The 15,846-nt window shown below is 34.9% G+C and overlaps 1 protein-coding gene across 8 annotated transcripts in view; it reads left to right on the plus strand.

The window, feature by feature from the left end:
* The window catches only part of KrT95D (phosphofurin acidic cluster sorting protein KrT95D), a 399,429-nt gene that overhangs the window by 367,071 nt on the left and 16,512 nt on the right, over positions 1-15,846 (plus strand). For 3 of the 8 annotated variants that reach the window (XM_069333512.1, XM_045753506.2, XM_045753502.2), the window contains 6 exons: positions 3,831-3,887; positions 8,337-8,478; positions 11,095-11,239; positions 13,615-13,826; positions 14,813-14,967; positions 15,206-15,413. In XM_069333512.1, coding sequence (XP_069189613.1) covers positions 3,831-3,887; positions 8,337-8,478; positions 11,095-11,239; positions 13,615-13,826; positions 14,813-14,967; positions 15,206-15,413 — 919 coding nt within the window. The remainder of the gene's footprint in view (positions 1-3,830; positions 3,888-8,336; positions 8,479-11,094; positions 11,240-13,614; positions 13,827-14,812; positions 14,968-15,205; positions 15,414-15,846) is intronic. The other 5 variants (XM_069333513.1, XM_045753504.2, XM_069333514.1 and 2 more) reach the window with 3 other exon arrangements.

The following is a 15,846-nucleotide window of genomic DNA, read 5'->3' on the forward strand; positions in this document are numbered from 1 at the left end:
TTGTTTAGCTAAAAATATTAATACTATAGTATATCTATTTAGTATAAGCTTTGTATGTTGGTGCTTGAAACAAAAATCATTCTCAGAGGCAAATTAAAGCATTCTGTTTTATCTTTTATAACAATGTAAAACTTCATTAAGTAGCAAATTTGTAGCTTATTCATGTACAGTACAGTACTGTATATTCAGCATATTTGCATGCCGAGGGTGTAATTGTTTTGGATAATGATGAGATAATGATGAGAACAACTTATTCGGAGTTTTGTTTTCTTTGAACTTTTCACACTCGTACAAATTTATGAGAAGAAATAGTTATGAACATCACCATCCACACTTTTTATTTATATTATAAATTACAACATGCAGTTGATGTTTGTTTCTTGTGGCATTTGTAGCAATGTGTGTGGCATTATTAGCTCTTCAGATTATTGGTTGTGTAATTTTTTGTAAACCTTATTCACTATATATTGTCCATCGTAGAGTGGTTTAGTATACAGAGCCATTGATCACCGATTGCACTGATTGTGCTGATGAAGTCTTTCTCCAGCATTTTTTGGTTTGCATTATGGCTTTAATATGACTTTTTATATTTATAATTCAATTTGTCAGATGTACTGAAGTAAACAGGTCATCCAGGTGAGGTACACGTCAATAATTTTTTTTATCTTTGCCCAAATGAGCTTTATTTTTTCCTTAAAGTTCATCAATTGTTAAAATTGAGATAATTTCTTCTAAATTTCACAATTTATTTGCTCCATTTATTTGCAAACATTTATTTCATCTGAACCATAAGATTTATTGCATAAAGTCTTAAAAATGCTAAAACTTGTATATATTTTCTCTCGTGCATTATAATATTAGTGAAAACTCTGGTATGGAAGCTCCCATTAATTTTTTTTTTTTTAACAATCTTCATGGCAATTTACTTGGATTGAACTATTCTTTCAGTATTTCTGTTCAGATTGCTGGAAATCAATAACAAATTCCAGATATTTTTGGAAGCAAGCTTTCTTTCCCACTCATATTTTATTGTGTATTGAATTGTCAAGTATTTTATCGGTATTTATTACATCAAAATTTCAGTTATCTCTCAACCTGAATGTCACTAGTGATGAACACTACTGAATGGCTTCTTGAGAAACAGTTTAAAGTGGGACATATTGTCGATTTAATGAGTAAAAATAACTGTTACAAATTAAACAGCTTAGGATATGTTACTAGTATTTCTCTTCAATGATAAATAGTTTTCATGACTAGCTCTTGTATTACCAAATACTTATGGTTAAATTTCACAATAATTTTGTTGTTTGAATAGCAGATATGCCACCTTATTCTTTATTCTAAGAGCATGTTTTCTTGAACAGTGGAGCACATAGAGGCATCTAGAGACGAAGTGGAAAAATTATCAAAGAGCAAAGAAAGACCAAAGCAGTTGGCCCAGATGGAGTTTCACCATAGGTTCTGAGAGAATGTGCACCTGAGTTCAGCATTCCACTTCAATTGATTTTTCAGGCATCCCTGTGTACAGAAGTCCTAGCAGATGTTTGGAAAAAGGCTAACATAGTTCCAATCTACAAAATTGGCAGCGGGGAAGATCCCCTCAATTATAGACCTGTATCATTGACTAATGTAATAGTCAAAATAGTGGAAAAAATAATTACAACAAATGGGTAAAACACCTGGATAAAAACTATATAATAACAGACATACAGTATGGTTTTCGATCTGGAAGATCCTGTGTAACAAATTTATTCAGATTCTATGATCGAGCCACAGAGATTTTATAGGAAAGGAGTGGTTGGGTTGACTGCCTCTATCTAGACTTAAAAAAGTCTTTCAACAGCGTTCCACATAAGAGGTTGTTCTGGAAACTGGAATATATTGGAGGAGTGATGATAGGCTTCTTAACATGGAAAGAAGCAGTATTAGGGCAGTAATCAGAGTCAATGTATTGGACTGGAGAAATGTCAGAAGTTGAGTACCACAGGGTTCAGTTCTTGCACCGGTACTGTTCATTGGCAACATAAAAGATCTACCAGATGGAGTATAGAATTATATGAACAAGTTTGCTGATGATGCTAAGATACTAGGTAAGATAAGAAACGTAAATGATTGTCATGCTTTTCAAGAAGACCTGGATAAAATAAGTGTATGGAGCACCACTTGGCAAATGGAATTTAATGTGAATAAATGCCATATTATGGAATGTGGAATAAGAGAACATAGATCCCACCAACCTATAAATTACGTGAGAATTCTGTTAAAGTCAGAGATCTAGGGGTGATTCTAGATAGAAAACTATCACCCGAGGACTACATAAAGAACATCATGCAAGGAGCCTATGTTACACTTGAAATTGTAGCCTATGCCACAGTTTCTACTTTGAAAATTGCTTTTAAACACTTGGATAGTGAAATACTAAAGAAATTGTTCACGACTTTTGTTAGACCAAAACTGGAATATGCAGCGGGTGTATGGTGCCCATATCTTAAAAAGCACATCAACAGACTGGAAAAAGTGCAGAGACATGCAACTAAATGGCTCCCAGAACTGAAGGACAAGAGCTACAAGAAGAGGTAAGAGGCATTAAATATGCCAAATCTAGAAGTTAGAAGAAAAAGAAGCGATATGATTACTATTTACAAAATAGTAACAGGAATTGCTAAAATTAATAGGGAAGAATTCCTGAGACCTGGAACTTCAAAAACAAGAGGTCATAGATTTAAACTAACTAGCTAAAAGCTGCCAAAGAAATACTAGTATAAGAAAATTCACTTTCGCAAACAGAGTGGTAGACGGTTTGAACAAGTTAGGTTAGAAGGTGATAGGGGCCAAAACCATCAGTAGTTTCAAAGTGTTATATGACAAAGAGTGCTGGGAAGACAGGACACCACGAGCATAGCTCTCATCCTGTACCTACACTTACATAATTAGTAACGATGAATACTATATACAACCATCAATGGCTCAAATATTCAATTTACCTCCTTAAGTCTTCACATTAATGGCTTAGAGATCACTTCTTCCATGGCCCAGTCTTCATCCAGACTTAGTTAAAGGAGGCCTGGATACCACCAACAGCTTGATGAGCTGGGTTTTGAGAAACTTGTCATCATCACTATTGTATTAGATAAATTTTATTGTGTATGACAGCATAACATGATACACTAATACAGTGCTAAGTCTTTTATGCTTTATCTCTCAATTTCTGCTGTATACTTTGTGTTATTAATATATTTTGGACAAAGGTTTTTAATTGGTAATTATTGCTTAGATTAAGAGTGTTCATTGCTGGTTTTTGTAACAGTTACTATTTCTCATTGATCCATATCTTGGATAGACTTCATGTAGTATTACAGTATTTACAGGCAATTAATAATATTTATTACAGCAATTTATAGTATTCAGGAGTATCATACCCATAAATACAATACTTCTTTATTTTTATTTCAAATGATCATTTCCATGCAGTGCTATCAAGCTCATAGCTACTATTGATCTTTATTTTTACTTTTATTTTTTTTGCAGTATTCTTCCGTTCACTAGTCCTTTACATAATACAATACAGAATACTTCAGTTTTGTTTAACGTTATCTCATTTGAGCAGTCTTAAATTATTTGTAGGTAATATTTACCTTCAAAGACATTGTCATCCTTCATCTAAACTAGATTCTCAAATAACATAAACAGTCTTGCATCGTAATCTAGTAACTGATTAAAAACAAATGAATGGAACTGTAAAATTCTGCTCTTTAACTTTTTATATTAAAACAACCTTTACCAGATTTCTATTGCAAGCAAAAGAAGCTAATTTTCTTATGTTAATACAGGGGGTACTTACCTACGATTGAAGGTACCAGGTGCGTTATGTCCTCGTGGTATTAAAGGTTGTCTTGGGCTGTTCTGTTTTGGCTGATTATGTTAGTGTGTGTTGCTTGGAGTTATAAGTTACATTGAGCTTATTAGCATATCTTGCTATGTGAAAGATTTTTACAGACATCCATTTATTGTACCCAAAATCAAAAGCAATTAAAGCAAATAGAGAAAGCTGTAAATATAGTATTTGGATTGATAATAAGCTCAGTGTAATAAGTCAACTTGATTATTAAATTAATATCATTGTCTATATCCTCCCCTAAATTGTTTAACCCCCTCTGTGACCTATTAATTGTATATATATATATATGCCTGCTGTATCTTGTTGCATCATACCCTTTGTGTAGACAGTATGATTTTCAGTAAGAGTTAAAAAAATTTAAAGATTAGTGGAATTACTTCTTAATTAAATACATCAACAACTGATACAAAACAAATTATTTGTAAATACTGTAAATATCATGTTTCTTCCTTGAATCCACCTTCTATGGAAGATTTGAAACTTAGTCAGTACCCGTGCTAGGCAAATACAAATTAACTTGGTGCTTAGGGCTTTGAGCAGCTCGATGGGGCCTCTTACTTGCTGTACATTTTTTAGGCTCTATGTAATTAGTATTTGTTTAATTAGTTTACATAATAAGTTTAATAATATGTGTTGTGTGGGGAGACAACAGAAGGGGAGAAGGTGGGGAGAAGGAGGTAGTCAGGAAGGTATTTTGCAAGAATAGGAAAACAAAAATTGGCATGGATATAACGCAGTCACTAATACTGAACATGTCCATAAAATGCATAACATTGTTGGCATCTGCTTAACCGCTAAACATTAAGATGTCTTTTAAAAATTTTAACAGAGTCCTTCAGGACAATATACACAGCCATCATTAGACTAATTCTGAAATATGCAGCACTGACATGGAGTCATCACCCTGTGAAGCTCAATAAGAAGATTGAGGAAGTTCAGAAGTTTACAACAAGGCTGTAATAGATAGCAATCTGAAATAGAATTAAGCTATGAAATCAGTTTAGGGGAGCTCAGCATAAGACAGAAAGTCCTTCTGTCTTCTTGGATTGGGATGTTGAGCTCCCCTAAACTGATTTCATAGCTTAATTCTTCCCCAAATAATTTGGGAGAGTTCTGTATCTCAGTATGGTCTTCAGTTCCAATTTCTTACTGGGTGGGGTTTGTTTTGTTATGCCTACCTTTCTGGGTGCGTAACCCTGGTCAATGGCAGACATGAAATGTTCCCAAACATATGGGGGGTTTCCATAGATCATTGCTCCCTGTGCCTCTCTTAGGGGGCCAGGTTCTGGCTCATGGTCCCCGGTAGGCAGAACTCCATTGACTGATGCCCCAGAATAATATAGCGTATATCAGTTCGGTAGCTCCAGGGAGCCTCCGGGGCTCACCCAGAAAATGGCGTTTCATTACATTCAACGCTGTTTTTTTATATTTAGTCGAGAAGGTACAATAGGTGGTGTAAGTACAGATTTTTGTAATCAAATGATATATTCTTGCAAAGCCATGATTAATTTATAATTTTTGTTTATTTTGTTTCCATGTGATATTCTGAGAAAGCCTCGTTTGCTGAATTGAAATTAACAGGGCTTATATACGATAATCAAATTCAATTTCCTTTCGTTATAGTTCAGTGTATCCCAGTCAACAACTTTTTATTGATATTTTTTATTTTGTGTGTGTATATCAAGTTTAATATTGTATGTGTATGTTATGTTATGGGTGAAGAGAATATTTTGTTTTAAGAATATGACAAATCTTGTTTGTTTTGTTTGGAGCCAGGAATACCTTCTTTGAATGACTGTGATTAAAAAACATATTCAGTTTTTATATTTTAAGTCAGGTATGACAGTAGGAAACTCTGAGGTGGCTATAACTCGATATTGAAAGAATTTACGAAACCATGCTACCTCTGAATCTTGTATTGTTTTTGTGCCAAGTGCAGTGTGAGATAATAATTTTTAATATTTCGCTCTCTGACTTGCAGTACAGCATTTTCTTAAATAAATTATTCCATGAGCTTTTCTTTCCATGGTATCAGCAACCAAACAAATAGCCTATTTTCAACCATTAGTGCGTGAATAAGTGAACTTATTTATAATACTTTACATTTGCTATTAGAATATGCCAATATAGTACAGATCATTGCATCATTGATTATATAATGTGTAGTATAGTGGTACCTTCATTTGCGAATTTAATCTGTTCCTAGAGACAGCTCGTAACCCGAAACGAATTTTACCATAAGAAATAGTGTAAGTGTAATTAATCCATTCCACGCTTCCAAAAATAATAACTTCAAAATACATTTCATATATAATAAACACAAATACTTTGTACTATAGTATGTACAAGTTATAACTTACCTTTATTGATCACTTGTTGGCGTATGGAAGATGGTGAGGAGAGGGAAAGGAGAAGAGGTGTTAGTATTTGGAAGGGGAGTTCCCTTCCATTATAACATCAGGCAGTGATGACTTCTCTGGGGTACTCTCTCTCTCTCTCCTATGTTTTGCCTGCATCCCACTGGGACCTGGTTGAGGCTCACTGCTTATTTGTCTCACTAAAAACCTTACCATAGATACTTGTTTATCCTCTATGGTCCTCCTCACATGTGTTTTCATGGGTTGAACCTTACCACTGACTTTCTTGGGACCCATGGCATGGTATATAATAATTACTTTTATGGTTAGAAACCAAAAAATCTGAAAAAAATTAAATTCTTTACAAAAAATTCAATCCCGATCGTCACTCTGCTGGAGGCACTGTTAAACATAGGCGCAGTCGCCCATTCTGCCAGGAACTACGCACTCGGTCGACCCATACGTGTATCAAGAAACTCGCAACTCGAAGCAAAGCTTGTAAACTGAATCAAATTTTACAAAGAAATTGAGCTCATAACCCCAAAAATTTGTAAATAGGGCCATTCGTAAGCCGAGGTTCCACTGTATGTGGTTTTTACTGGAGCAAGATTTTATGTTCAAGCTCTGAGTTAAAAATTTTAACATAAAAGTTAATTTATGATAAACATTGAATTTGAGTATTTTATAAACTTAAGGTACAGTGATGAAATATTGTACTTGTATAGTATTAGGAATTCATTGGTTTCAAGTTTGAATCTTTCCAAAAAGTAAAGTTAGTGAAAGTTTGAGCTAGTTATCAGAGTGTATAACCATATCCTCACAGGCTCATAAATATTCCACCAAATGAGGAAGATATGTTTTCATATCTCATGCTCTGTGTGGTTATGATTAAAGACTCAAGAACAGGTTTACTTGGGACTTTCTATATAATTGCCAAACTTCCATGAGAAATTAGGAAACATAAGTTTCATGCTAAGGAAACTGCTTAACAAGTGTGATAAAAAATTGTAATGTGGATTTCATGAATATTTTTTTAGTTCATATTGATTCTTGGTGGAAGATTTAGTATGACTAAAGCACCTAGAAATGATACTGCTATCAATTTTGAAACTTACAGGTAGAGTACTGTATAGTATAGTGAATACCCTGTTTTATGCAATATGTAAATGAATTGAGCACTTGAATACATACCTTGTAGTTACATGAGGTAGTGTTTGTAGTGCATGATGTAGATATGATTTACTGCAGTACTTAGAAAGTTAGAAGGTAGGAATATGTCCTGGAATGAAGCTTGGATGTAACAATTTGAATGCAGTTTTATGTGCTTTCATATGTTTTGTTTTAAATATTTAAATGTATTGTACCTGGATGTGGTGTTTAGCACAGTATTTTAGTCAGCTAGTACATGGCATATGTAGTGGGTCAGTTCTTGTTATATATGGAACTAATTATTTTTACTTTTCTTGATATCCAATTGAAGATTTGGCAAGCTTTATCAAATATTCTGAGCAATGTAATTGAATCTTGGCACTTGAGGTAGGTAGGGGTATTTATTGAAGATTCTGTAAATTTCTCCCTTCATTAAATATGGATATGACATTAATTATGACACCCATGGCTGGTTTAGATGGACTGATTTTCCTTCTTAGTTGTGGATGATGAAGCGTTATACTAATACAATATATCAGGTTTATTTAAATAGTAATTTACATTAGTGTATGGAAGCAATTCAGAGTTATATTTTATTAATTGGGAAATACAGGATCATTATGTACTTTTCTGTGTTCTTTCACGATATATACAAAAAGTTATTAGTGTTTTTAACAGTGAAACAAGCCTGTTTTTAATACTGTCTATTTACAATTTGTTTTGTGGCATATATGATTTAATTAGGTGCTTTACATAGCAATGTTCTGGATGATTAGATATTTAATTTACATTAACAAAATATGAGATCTCTTCCCTGAAATGATATTCAGGTTCTTCATCCTAACACAGTTTATTTGATGTACAGAAATATACATTATTACAAAAATGATTTTGTCTGTGAATTTTGCTCTAAAATCATATTCACACTCCAGCAGACAAAGCGGGCGCAGACAGATTAAGTGACGAAAGTAGCAAAAGAGCAGACAGTGATCACATGGAGAACTGGACGGACCAAGAGCATTCTGATCCCCAGTGCTTGGCTTCTTCCCCACCCAGAGAAGACAAGAATAAAAGGTGGGATTTCCTGAATGAAGAACTCAGGCTTTTGTGAAATTTAAGTTGTTAATGATAAAGTGGAATATTTGTGCAAACCCTATTATCCTAGATGATCAGTGAACTCTAGTTGAAAGGACAGTAAATTTGGATGAACCCAATGTTAGTTCAGATTCCATGCAGGATTGCAATAATCTCTGTAGATATTTAACAAATTGATTAATGAATGTTTAACAGTGAAAAATGGTTCTGTGGGCAAAATAATTAATAAAGTTTATTTGATTTCTAAGGTTATTTGAGATTATTCAAACTACTTGAGATAATTTAAGGCAGTTCAGTTTTCAGACTGCTGTTTAGAATTACTTGGGCTCAATTAATTTGTTAAATATATGATAATTCAGTTGTATAATATACTTAAATGTAAATATTTTCTATTCAGACCACTTAATTACATTCATAATTCAAAATATTGTATAACAAAAACATTTCATTGTTTGCCTTGAAATTTAAGCATATTGCATATTTCAAATTGATTGGCCAATGTAAATAATGTTTGTTTCGTAAAATTATAGATTAAGAAATTTTTCCTGCTTTGGTTGGTAAGCCCCAAACATTCATGAAAACACAAATGTGGGAATGGTAAAACCCTTGGCCCTCCTACTATTGATCATTCTTTTCTGTAGCCACATTCATACTACTGCAGTATTTTGCATTTTTACTGCTGTAGCACAGCATTCATTCTATTGCAACACTCCATTTTCACTGTACTATATTCCATATTTATTTATGGAATGGCCTGTCCATAGCTTGGCCTGCTAAACCTTATGGAATCACACCAGACCTCTGAGATCAACCCAAACCTACCAGAAGCCATGACCAAAATCTGGCTTTCTGTAAGATGATGGAAGCTTGGGGATCGAAGATCAATCTAAAAACGAGGGAAACAATTTCTGCCACGCAATAAACGCGGAACCTGGCTGCCACCACACCTCTCTCTCATGCATCTCCTATCTCTCACATCCTCCCTCCCAATTTGTTCAGCCATTCATGATATCCATTACCTCACAATTGGAGGAAAAACTTTGGGCCATCGCCATCTTGCCAATATACTTTGCTACACATTCCAGCCATGAGATATAGACTTTATTCAGTTGCTTCTGCCTCAACACAGTATGTAATATTTACTAATTTACAAACGGTGAGGTCTAACATATTCATGACATGACTGGCAGACTTGAGAAATGACAAGAGGCACTGCACCTCATAACACTGGTGGTTGTGAGAATGGCCGTCTATGTGTACCCGGATGTTCCTGGGCAGTGTTCCAGGGTGTTCTCAGAATGTTATGTCAGGATGTTCTTGGGCCATGTTTCTTAATGCTCCCTGCTGTTACCAAGCTGTGTACTGGGTTGTTTCTGGGTTGGGTTCTGAGAGCCTCCCGGGTGTATTGAATGCCAGGCTCTTCTGCCTGTTAAGTTTCTTAGCCTACCTCTGGGCATTTTGGTTTTGTTCGGTTCATAGTCTGTATCATGATAGTACAGCGATTTAAATGCTAATGCATTCATAAGTACTATATCATTACCCTTTTTTTCACTTTCATGGAATGGAAAAGCATAAACTCTGAGAAGAAGGCATTGTATAGTTTTAAGGTTTACATTTTCACATTTGGTTTTCCATACCTGAGGACAGGAAGCATATTAAGAGAATTGAGGTTTTAGTCCATCTACTGACCTTCTCCAGGATACAACCCACAACAGCTATCTAATTTTGTTATACCTATTTACTCATAGGTGAACAGAGGCATCAGGTGAAAGGAGCATTGCCCAAATGCCATGAAAATGTCCTGCCATGAAAATTGAACCTAGAACCTACTGTGACCTGACTGTGCTGGCCGCAGGTTTAAGTCGGAGGTTTAATATGACTTCCAACCATCTAAGGTGCTCTGCCATGCAGAACCTATTTGTGCAAACCAAGACTGTCCCAAGTTAAAATGCCAAGAAAATCCAGCAATTCAATATTTCAGAAGTGCAGTACTGTACTTAGAGGGGGAATATACATTTCAGTACTACAGTATATTCAAATGAAAATTTATAGTAACCTTACCACATATGTGATAATACAGCTACAGTATTTAAATACTGTACATACATACAATACACACATTTGTTATTATTACCCCATTTACCACATTCATAGCAGGGGAAGGCATCAGCCCATGGATAAAAAGTCAATAACATTGTAAAAGAAGGCTATGGATATTATATAATGAAACCTTTGATATATCACTCATTCATTTATCGCATCATTCACAATTCAAAATACTTAAAGTATCATTATATAAATAAATGCTATCACATTTGAACAGTCATCCACAGTACCAACCCACTGCTTCCTAAGACTACATAATAATAATTCATTTTTTTTAAACACTGTTTTAAGTCTTGAACACTGAATGATTTGGAAGTAATCAGCATCTACCTCTCAGTTTCAGGAGAGAGCAAGACATAACATAATATGTATTTAGAGGACTTGTAGCTCATTTAATATGTTATAAAGTGATTTTGTAATACTGTAATTTTATTTGCATGGTTTAAATATTTCAGCACATTATAAAGTTCTGTGATTTTTTTTTTACAGTAACAAGAATAAACTGTTTAACAGAGATCGCAGTAATATGTCATTAAAAGAACGGAAAAGTATATCATCTACAGGAGGATCAACACCTCGTCAAGAAAAGATGGTTGTTGAGCGCTCTAACTCCAGTGCCAATGTGGATTCTAGTGTGAGTAATACTGTTTTAGGTTTAATTACTATAGATAGTAATTACTCTTGCAAATAACGCCAGATATCAATCTGATGAGGGATGCATTTCTTGGAATTTCATTCAAAACAAATCTGTGCACAGCAAATTTAACTTCTTTATATGAAAATACAGTATCGGTGTGTTCCTAACTGTCTGGTAATGGAACACCCACATACCTGGAGAGGGTTTCGGGAGTTCTTCTACTCCCCGAGCCTGGCCATAAAGAAACACTTAACAAAATTAGAAAAGGTTCAAAGATATGCAACAATACTCATTCTTGAACCAACTGGACTAGACTATGAAGAAAAACTGAAGGAGTTGGACCTTATCATGCTGGTAGAAAGATGGAAGACACGATAACCACATTCAAGATTCTAAAGGGGACTGACCAGGTAAAGAAGCAATGTTCAAGGAAAGTATCAGCAGAATGCTGGAATGTTGATGGAAACTGGAGACACAAATAAATGATAGAGATGTCAGAAAAAACTTTTTAGGAATTGGTTATAAATAAATGGAATGGACTAAAATCAGTGTTAGCACTCATCACAACAAACTATATAGTAACCTATTTGCTGAAACATGAATAACAAATCATACATTTAAAGTCAGTTCATAAAATTACCTTTTATTTTTTGGACATATGGCTTCAGGGACAGGAATATATCATATGTAAGACTGGACATATTGTATCATGTTTAAAGCTGATATTGATAATGTATGAGGAATTTTGGTTATATTCCTTCATATGTAATGTGTTACCTAATGCTAATTGAGTTTTATGTAGAAGTAATTTAATGGCTTTTTAAAATGCAGGCCAAAAATCTTTAATACTAAAACAAGGACCGTATTGTGTGGAGGAAATATATAATCTGCTATTTTACAAAGTTAGTCTTGCAGAGCAGCCTGATAACAATGGGTATAAATTGGATAAGTTTAGATTTAGGAAAGACTTGGGTAAATACTGGTTCAGTAACAGGGTTGCTGATTTGTGGAACCAATTGCCGTGTAACGTGGTGGAGGTGGGGTCCCTCAATTGTTTCAAGCGCGGGTTGGACAAGTATATGAGTGGGATTGGGTGGTTATAGATAGGAGCTGCCTCGTATGGGCCAATAGGCCTTCTGCAGTTACCTTTGTTCTTATGTTCTTATAAGGTATAGTGGTTAGCACATTTACCTCACAGATGAGAGGATATGGGTTGTAACCCCTGTTATATTGGGATAACTAGAGACTGCTACTTAAGTCTGTGCTCTTCTGTGTACCCAACAGTTATTGTAACTTTAATGTAAACCAATTAGCAGAGTAAATTCCAGGGAAAATGTGGCAGGGAATATCCAAACTCAAGGCCTAAATCTCAACCTAAAATACAAATTTTTTCTAACATCATTAGCTTCTCTGATCAATTATATATGCAAATGTATAGTAAATTGGTTTTAAAGCATAAAGGGCTACATTAATTGCACATACATTCCCCTTTAAATTTTCAATAATTACCTATTCCTTTGCAATGAGCATTAATTGCAAGCACTTAATGTGTAATGTGTACAGTGTTCTATTTTGTCTTATGTCACCTGCTTGTAGACTCAATACTGGCATCTAGTTTGAAATGTTCTTTACTGAATATTTTGAACATCCATCAGAATAACATTTACATGGAGAATACTGCCCTTACTAGTATTCTCCTTGTGTTTTTGCTGTGTGTTTCATATGTCTGTTTTTATTTTATCCCTTACGTGTGTCATTCAAATTAACAAACTATAAATTCTTTTAACAAAATACCTGGACACTTTTTGTTTTTGTTTATATAATTTGCACGGTGAAAGCATTTCACACTTGGGTGGGTAAAGCAATGGGTGCTGCTTTGGGTATATTACTGGAGACTGGCAATAGTGGTTATGTGTGATGCTGCAGGAAATAGTGTAGAAACTGGCAAATAGATATGGGGGGGCCATTTTTTGATGTTTGTATAATTCTTTATTATATTTGCTCTATTCTGAACTGATATGCTTGATTTCCTGCCCCCACCCCCCCATACACCATGATGGAGATGAATCTTTATCTGGTGAAAATGTTTAAAAATACTTTATACTTGGAGGAAATTGTTTTTAAATTGTAAGAAATATGTTCTGTAATATATTTTGTATTGGAGATTAATGTATGTTCAGATGAATAAGTCTTTTGGTGAAAGATGTTTGAATGTGGGGATATCTATGGTACATGGTAAGATATTATTGAAAGTAGTACATAAATAACTTTATTTTTTTTTAATTAAAATTGGAAACCACCTTTCAAATTATTAAACCAATTGACAAATACTATAATTAAACAATGCTTGAATACCATATGTGAATTTTCAGCCGAGAAAGGTTTTGTTGGAACAGCTGGCACGCGTACTACCACTGGAAGACGTACAACTTCCTGACCATGTCGTCCTTGTAAACACTGGAGACTCCCATGGTGCACTACTGGCTGCACATCTCACGGAACACGGACATCGTGTTATTACAACTATGGCCTTAGCTGATGTTAGGGCTACTATCTCTCATCTAGTAAATAAATTGCAGAAATTGTAAGTATAATTTTTTAGTGCATGCAAGATGATGACCTAAAAATACAATGGTTAGTGAAGCTAATCCATTTCATTTAAATCTCTCATATTGTCCAGTATACTGTACTTCATTCCACATGATCACAAAACACTGATCATTTGTATGCGGAAAATCCACAGAGAAATGGAAAAGAAAGATGAACGTTTCGGCCGATCAAGGCCATTGTCAACACCAGACGATCGGTCTGGTGTTGACCATCTGCTCAAAACCAAGACAGTTTTGAGCAGATGGCAACATGCAGGATACAGTACTCCTAAATTAGTTTGTATACCTCAAATTCATTTGTAGACTTGTAGAATTGTTTAAAACATCTGGTTGCATTAATGTAAAAGTGAAACAATCACCACTTACAGAAACAGTGCAGACGTCTTCCAGCTGAAGGAAGGAAACACTCAAAGGCACAAAGGAAAAAAGAAAGAAAGTCGTATACTTATACAGTGATCAGGTGGTTGAGAAATTTAAGTATTCCATTAAGTGGCATTGCTGTGTGAGGGTGCTTGTAATCAAAATGGTACTACTATGTGTAAAACCAAAGTGGCACTGCTGTGTGAGTGTAATCAAAATGGAACTGACTAAAAGTGTAACCAGAGTGGCACTGACTGTCAAAGTGGCACTGTAAAAGTGTAATAAAGAAAGAGAGCTGTTGAATGGGGAAAGGGAAATGTATTTTTACTTCCCCCTGCCACTGCTTCCATATATGTCAGAGGCTAATGGTCTACTAGCACTCAAGAGCATCTACTAGTTTTGAATTCATGTCTTTGTAAAATGGTGTAAAAATTGAACGAGTTGTGATGGTGAAGAGGTAAAAAACTTAGTTCATCACCGAGTCACGACTGCTGACTAATTTCACACACAATATTGATCAGTTTACAATGAGAACAAATTATTATGTGCAATTGTCTATGAATTACTCTAACCAAATATTGGTTGTAATTGTCCTCCACAGCTGCAACAGCAATTTAAAGGCACCAGGCCCCATGAAGGTGGTGGTGGTGGGATCTGATCTATACATCAGTTGTGTGTTACGGCCCTATGTAGACCAGTTCTCTTCCAAGCCACCAGACTTCCAAAATCATATTAGATTTCTCATCATTCCTCTTGGTAAGTGTAAGGCAACAAACGTTTGTCAAACTATAAATGAGCTAAGACACAAGATACATTTAAGTTAATATAATCCCTGTTAATAATGTATTGCTTTTGCTCCTATGACCTATAGGAAATAAATGTAATGTATGCATATTCAGTCAGATTACATTCGCTCAAGATTTCTTGACGTTTAATATTTTCTCCTATTTCAATAAATAGCCTTTATGAAAAAAAAATGTAAATTTTTTTACAGGTGTAAATAGTTTAGCAAAGTACTTAGGATCCATAGACTCTGTTTATGGTGAAGCTTTTGTCAGTGAATCATGGAGAGAGGTTGTAGAACGCTGGGAAAAGCCTGATGTACAAGAAGTTGTTAACCGCGTCCATCACTACCTCACACAAGCACAGCAAACATTACATCTGCCTATTGCTGAGGCTATGCTTACTTACAAGGAAAAGAGGTGAGAAACCTGTAATATTGTATTTATAAACACTGAAACAAATTGTTATACTTTTATACTTGACTAACCACTCTCAGCTGTAATGCTATGTATATAGCTTTAGTAGTATATTTCTTTTCCTATCATATAGCTATTTTGATGAGCAGTGGCTTAAAAGATAGCTACACCATTTCCAATTGTTACCATTCATGATGTAGAGGGATTTCTGAGGGAGATCCTCCTGTTGGCTTCCTGGAGCTATCTCTGTGAGATTGCCCCATTCTAGTGGATCACATCAGATGAAGGAGTTCTGTTTGGCCTACTGGGTCCAGCACTTGGCACCTCTCACAGTGGCAGAGAGAGTGAGTGACAATTTGCCACCCAACCAGGAATGCTTTCAAATTCAACAAAACTTTACAGACAGCTGGAGGATTCACAGAATTTGAAGCCTCGA

This window comes from Procambarus clarkii, chromosome 29, assembly GCF_040958095.1.
Source record: "Procambarus clarkii isolate CNS0578487 chromosome 29, FALCON_Pclarkii_2.0, whole genome shotgun sequence".
NCBI classification, from domain to species: domain Eukaryota; kingdom Metazoa; phylum Arthropoda; class Malacostraca; order Decapoda; family Cambaridae; genus Procambarus; species Procambarus clarkii.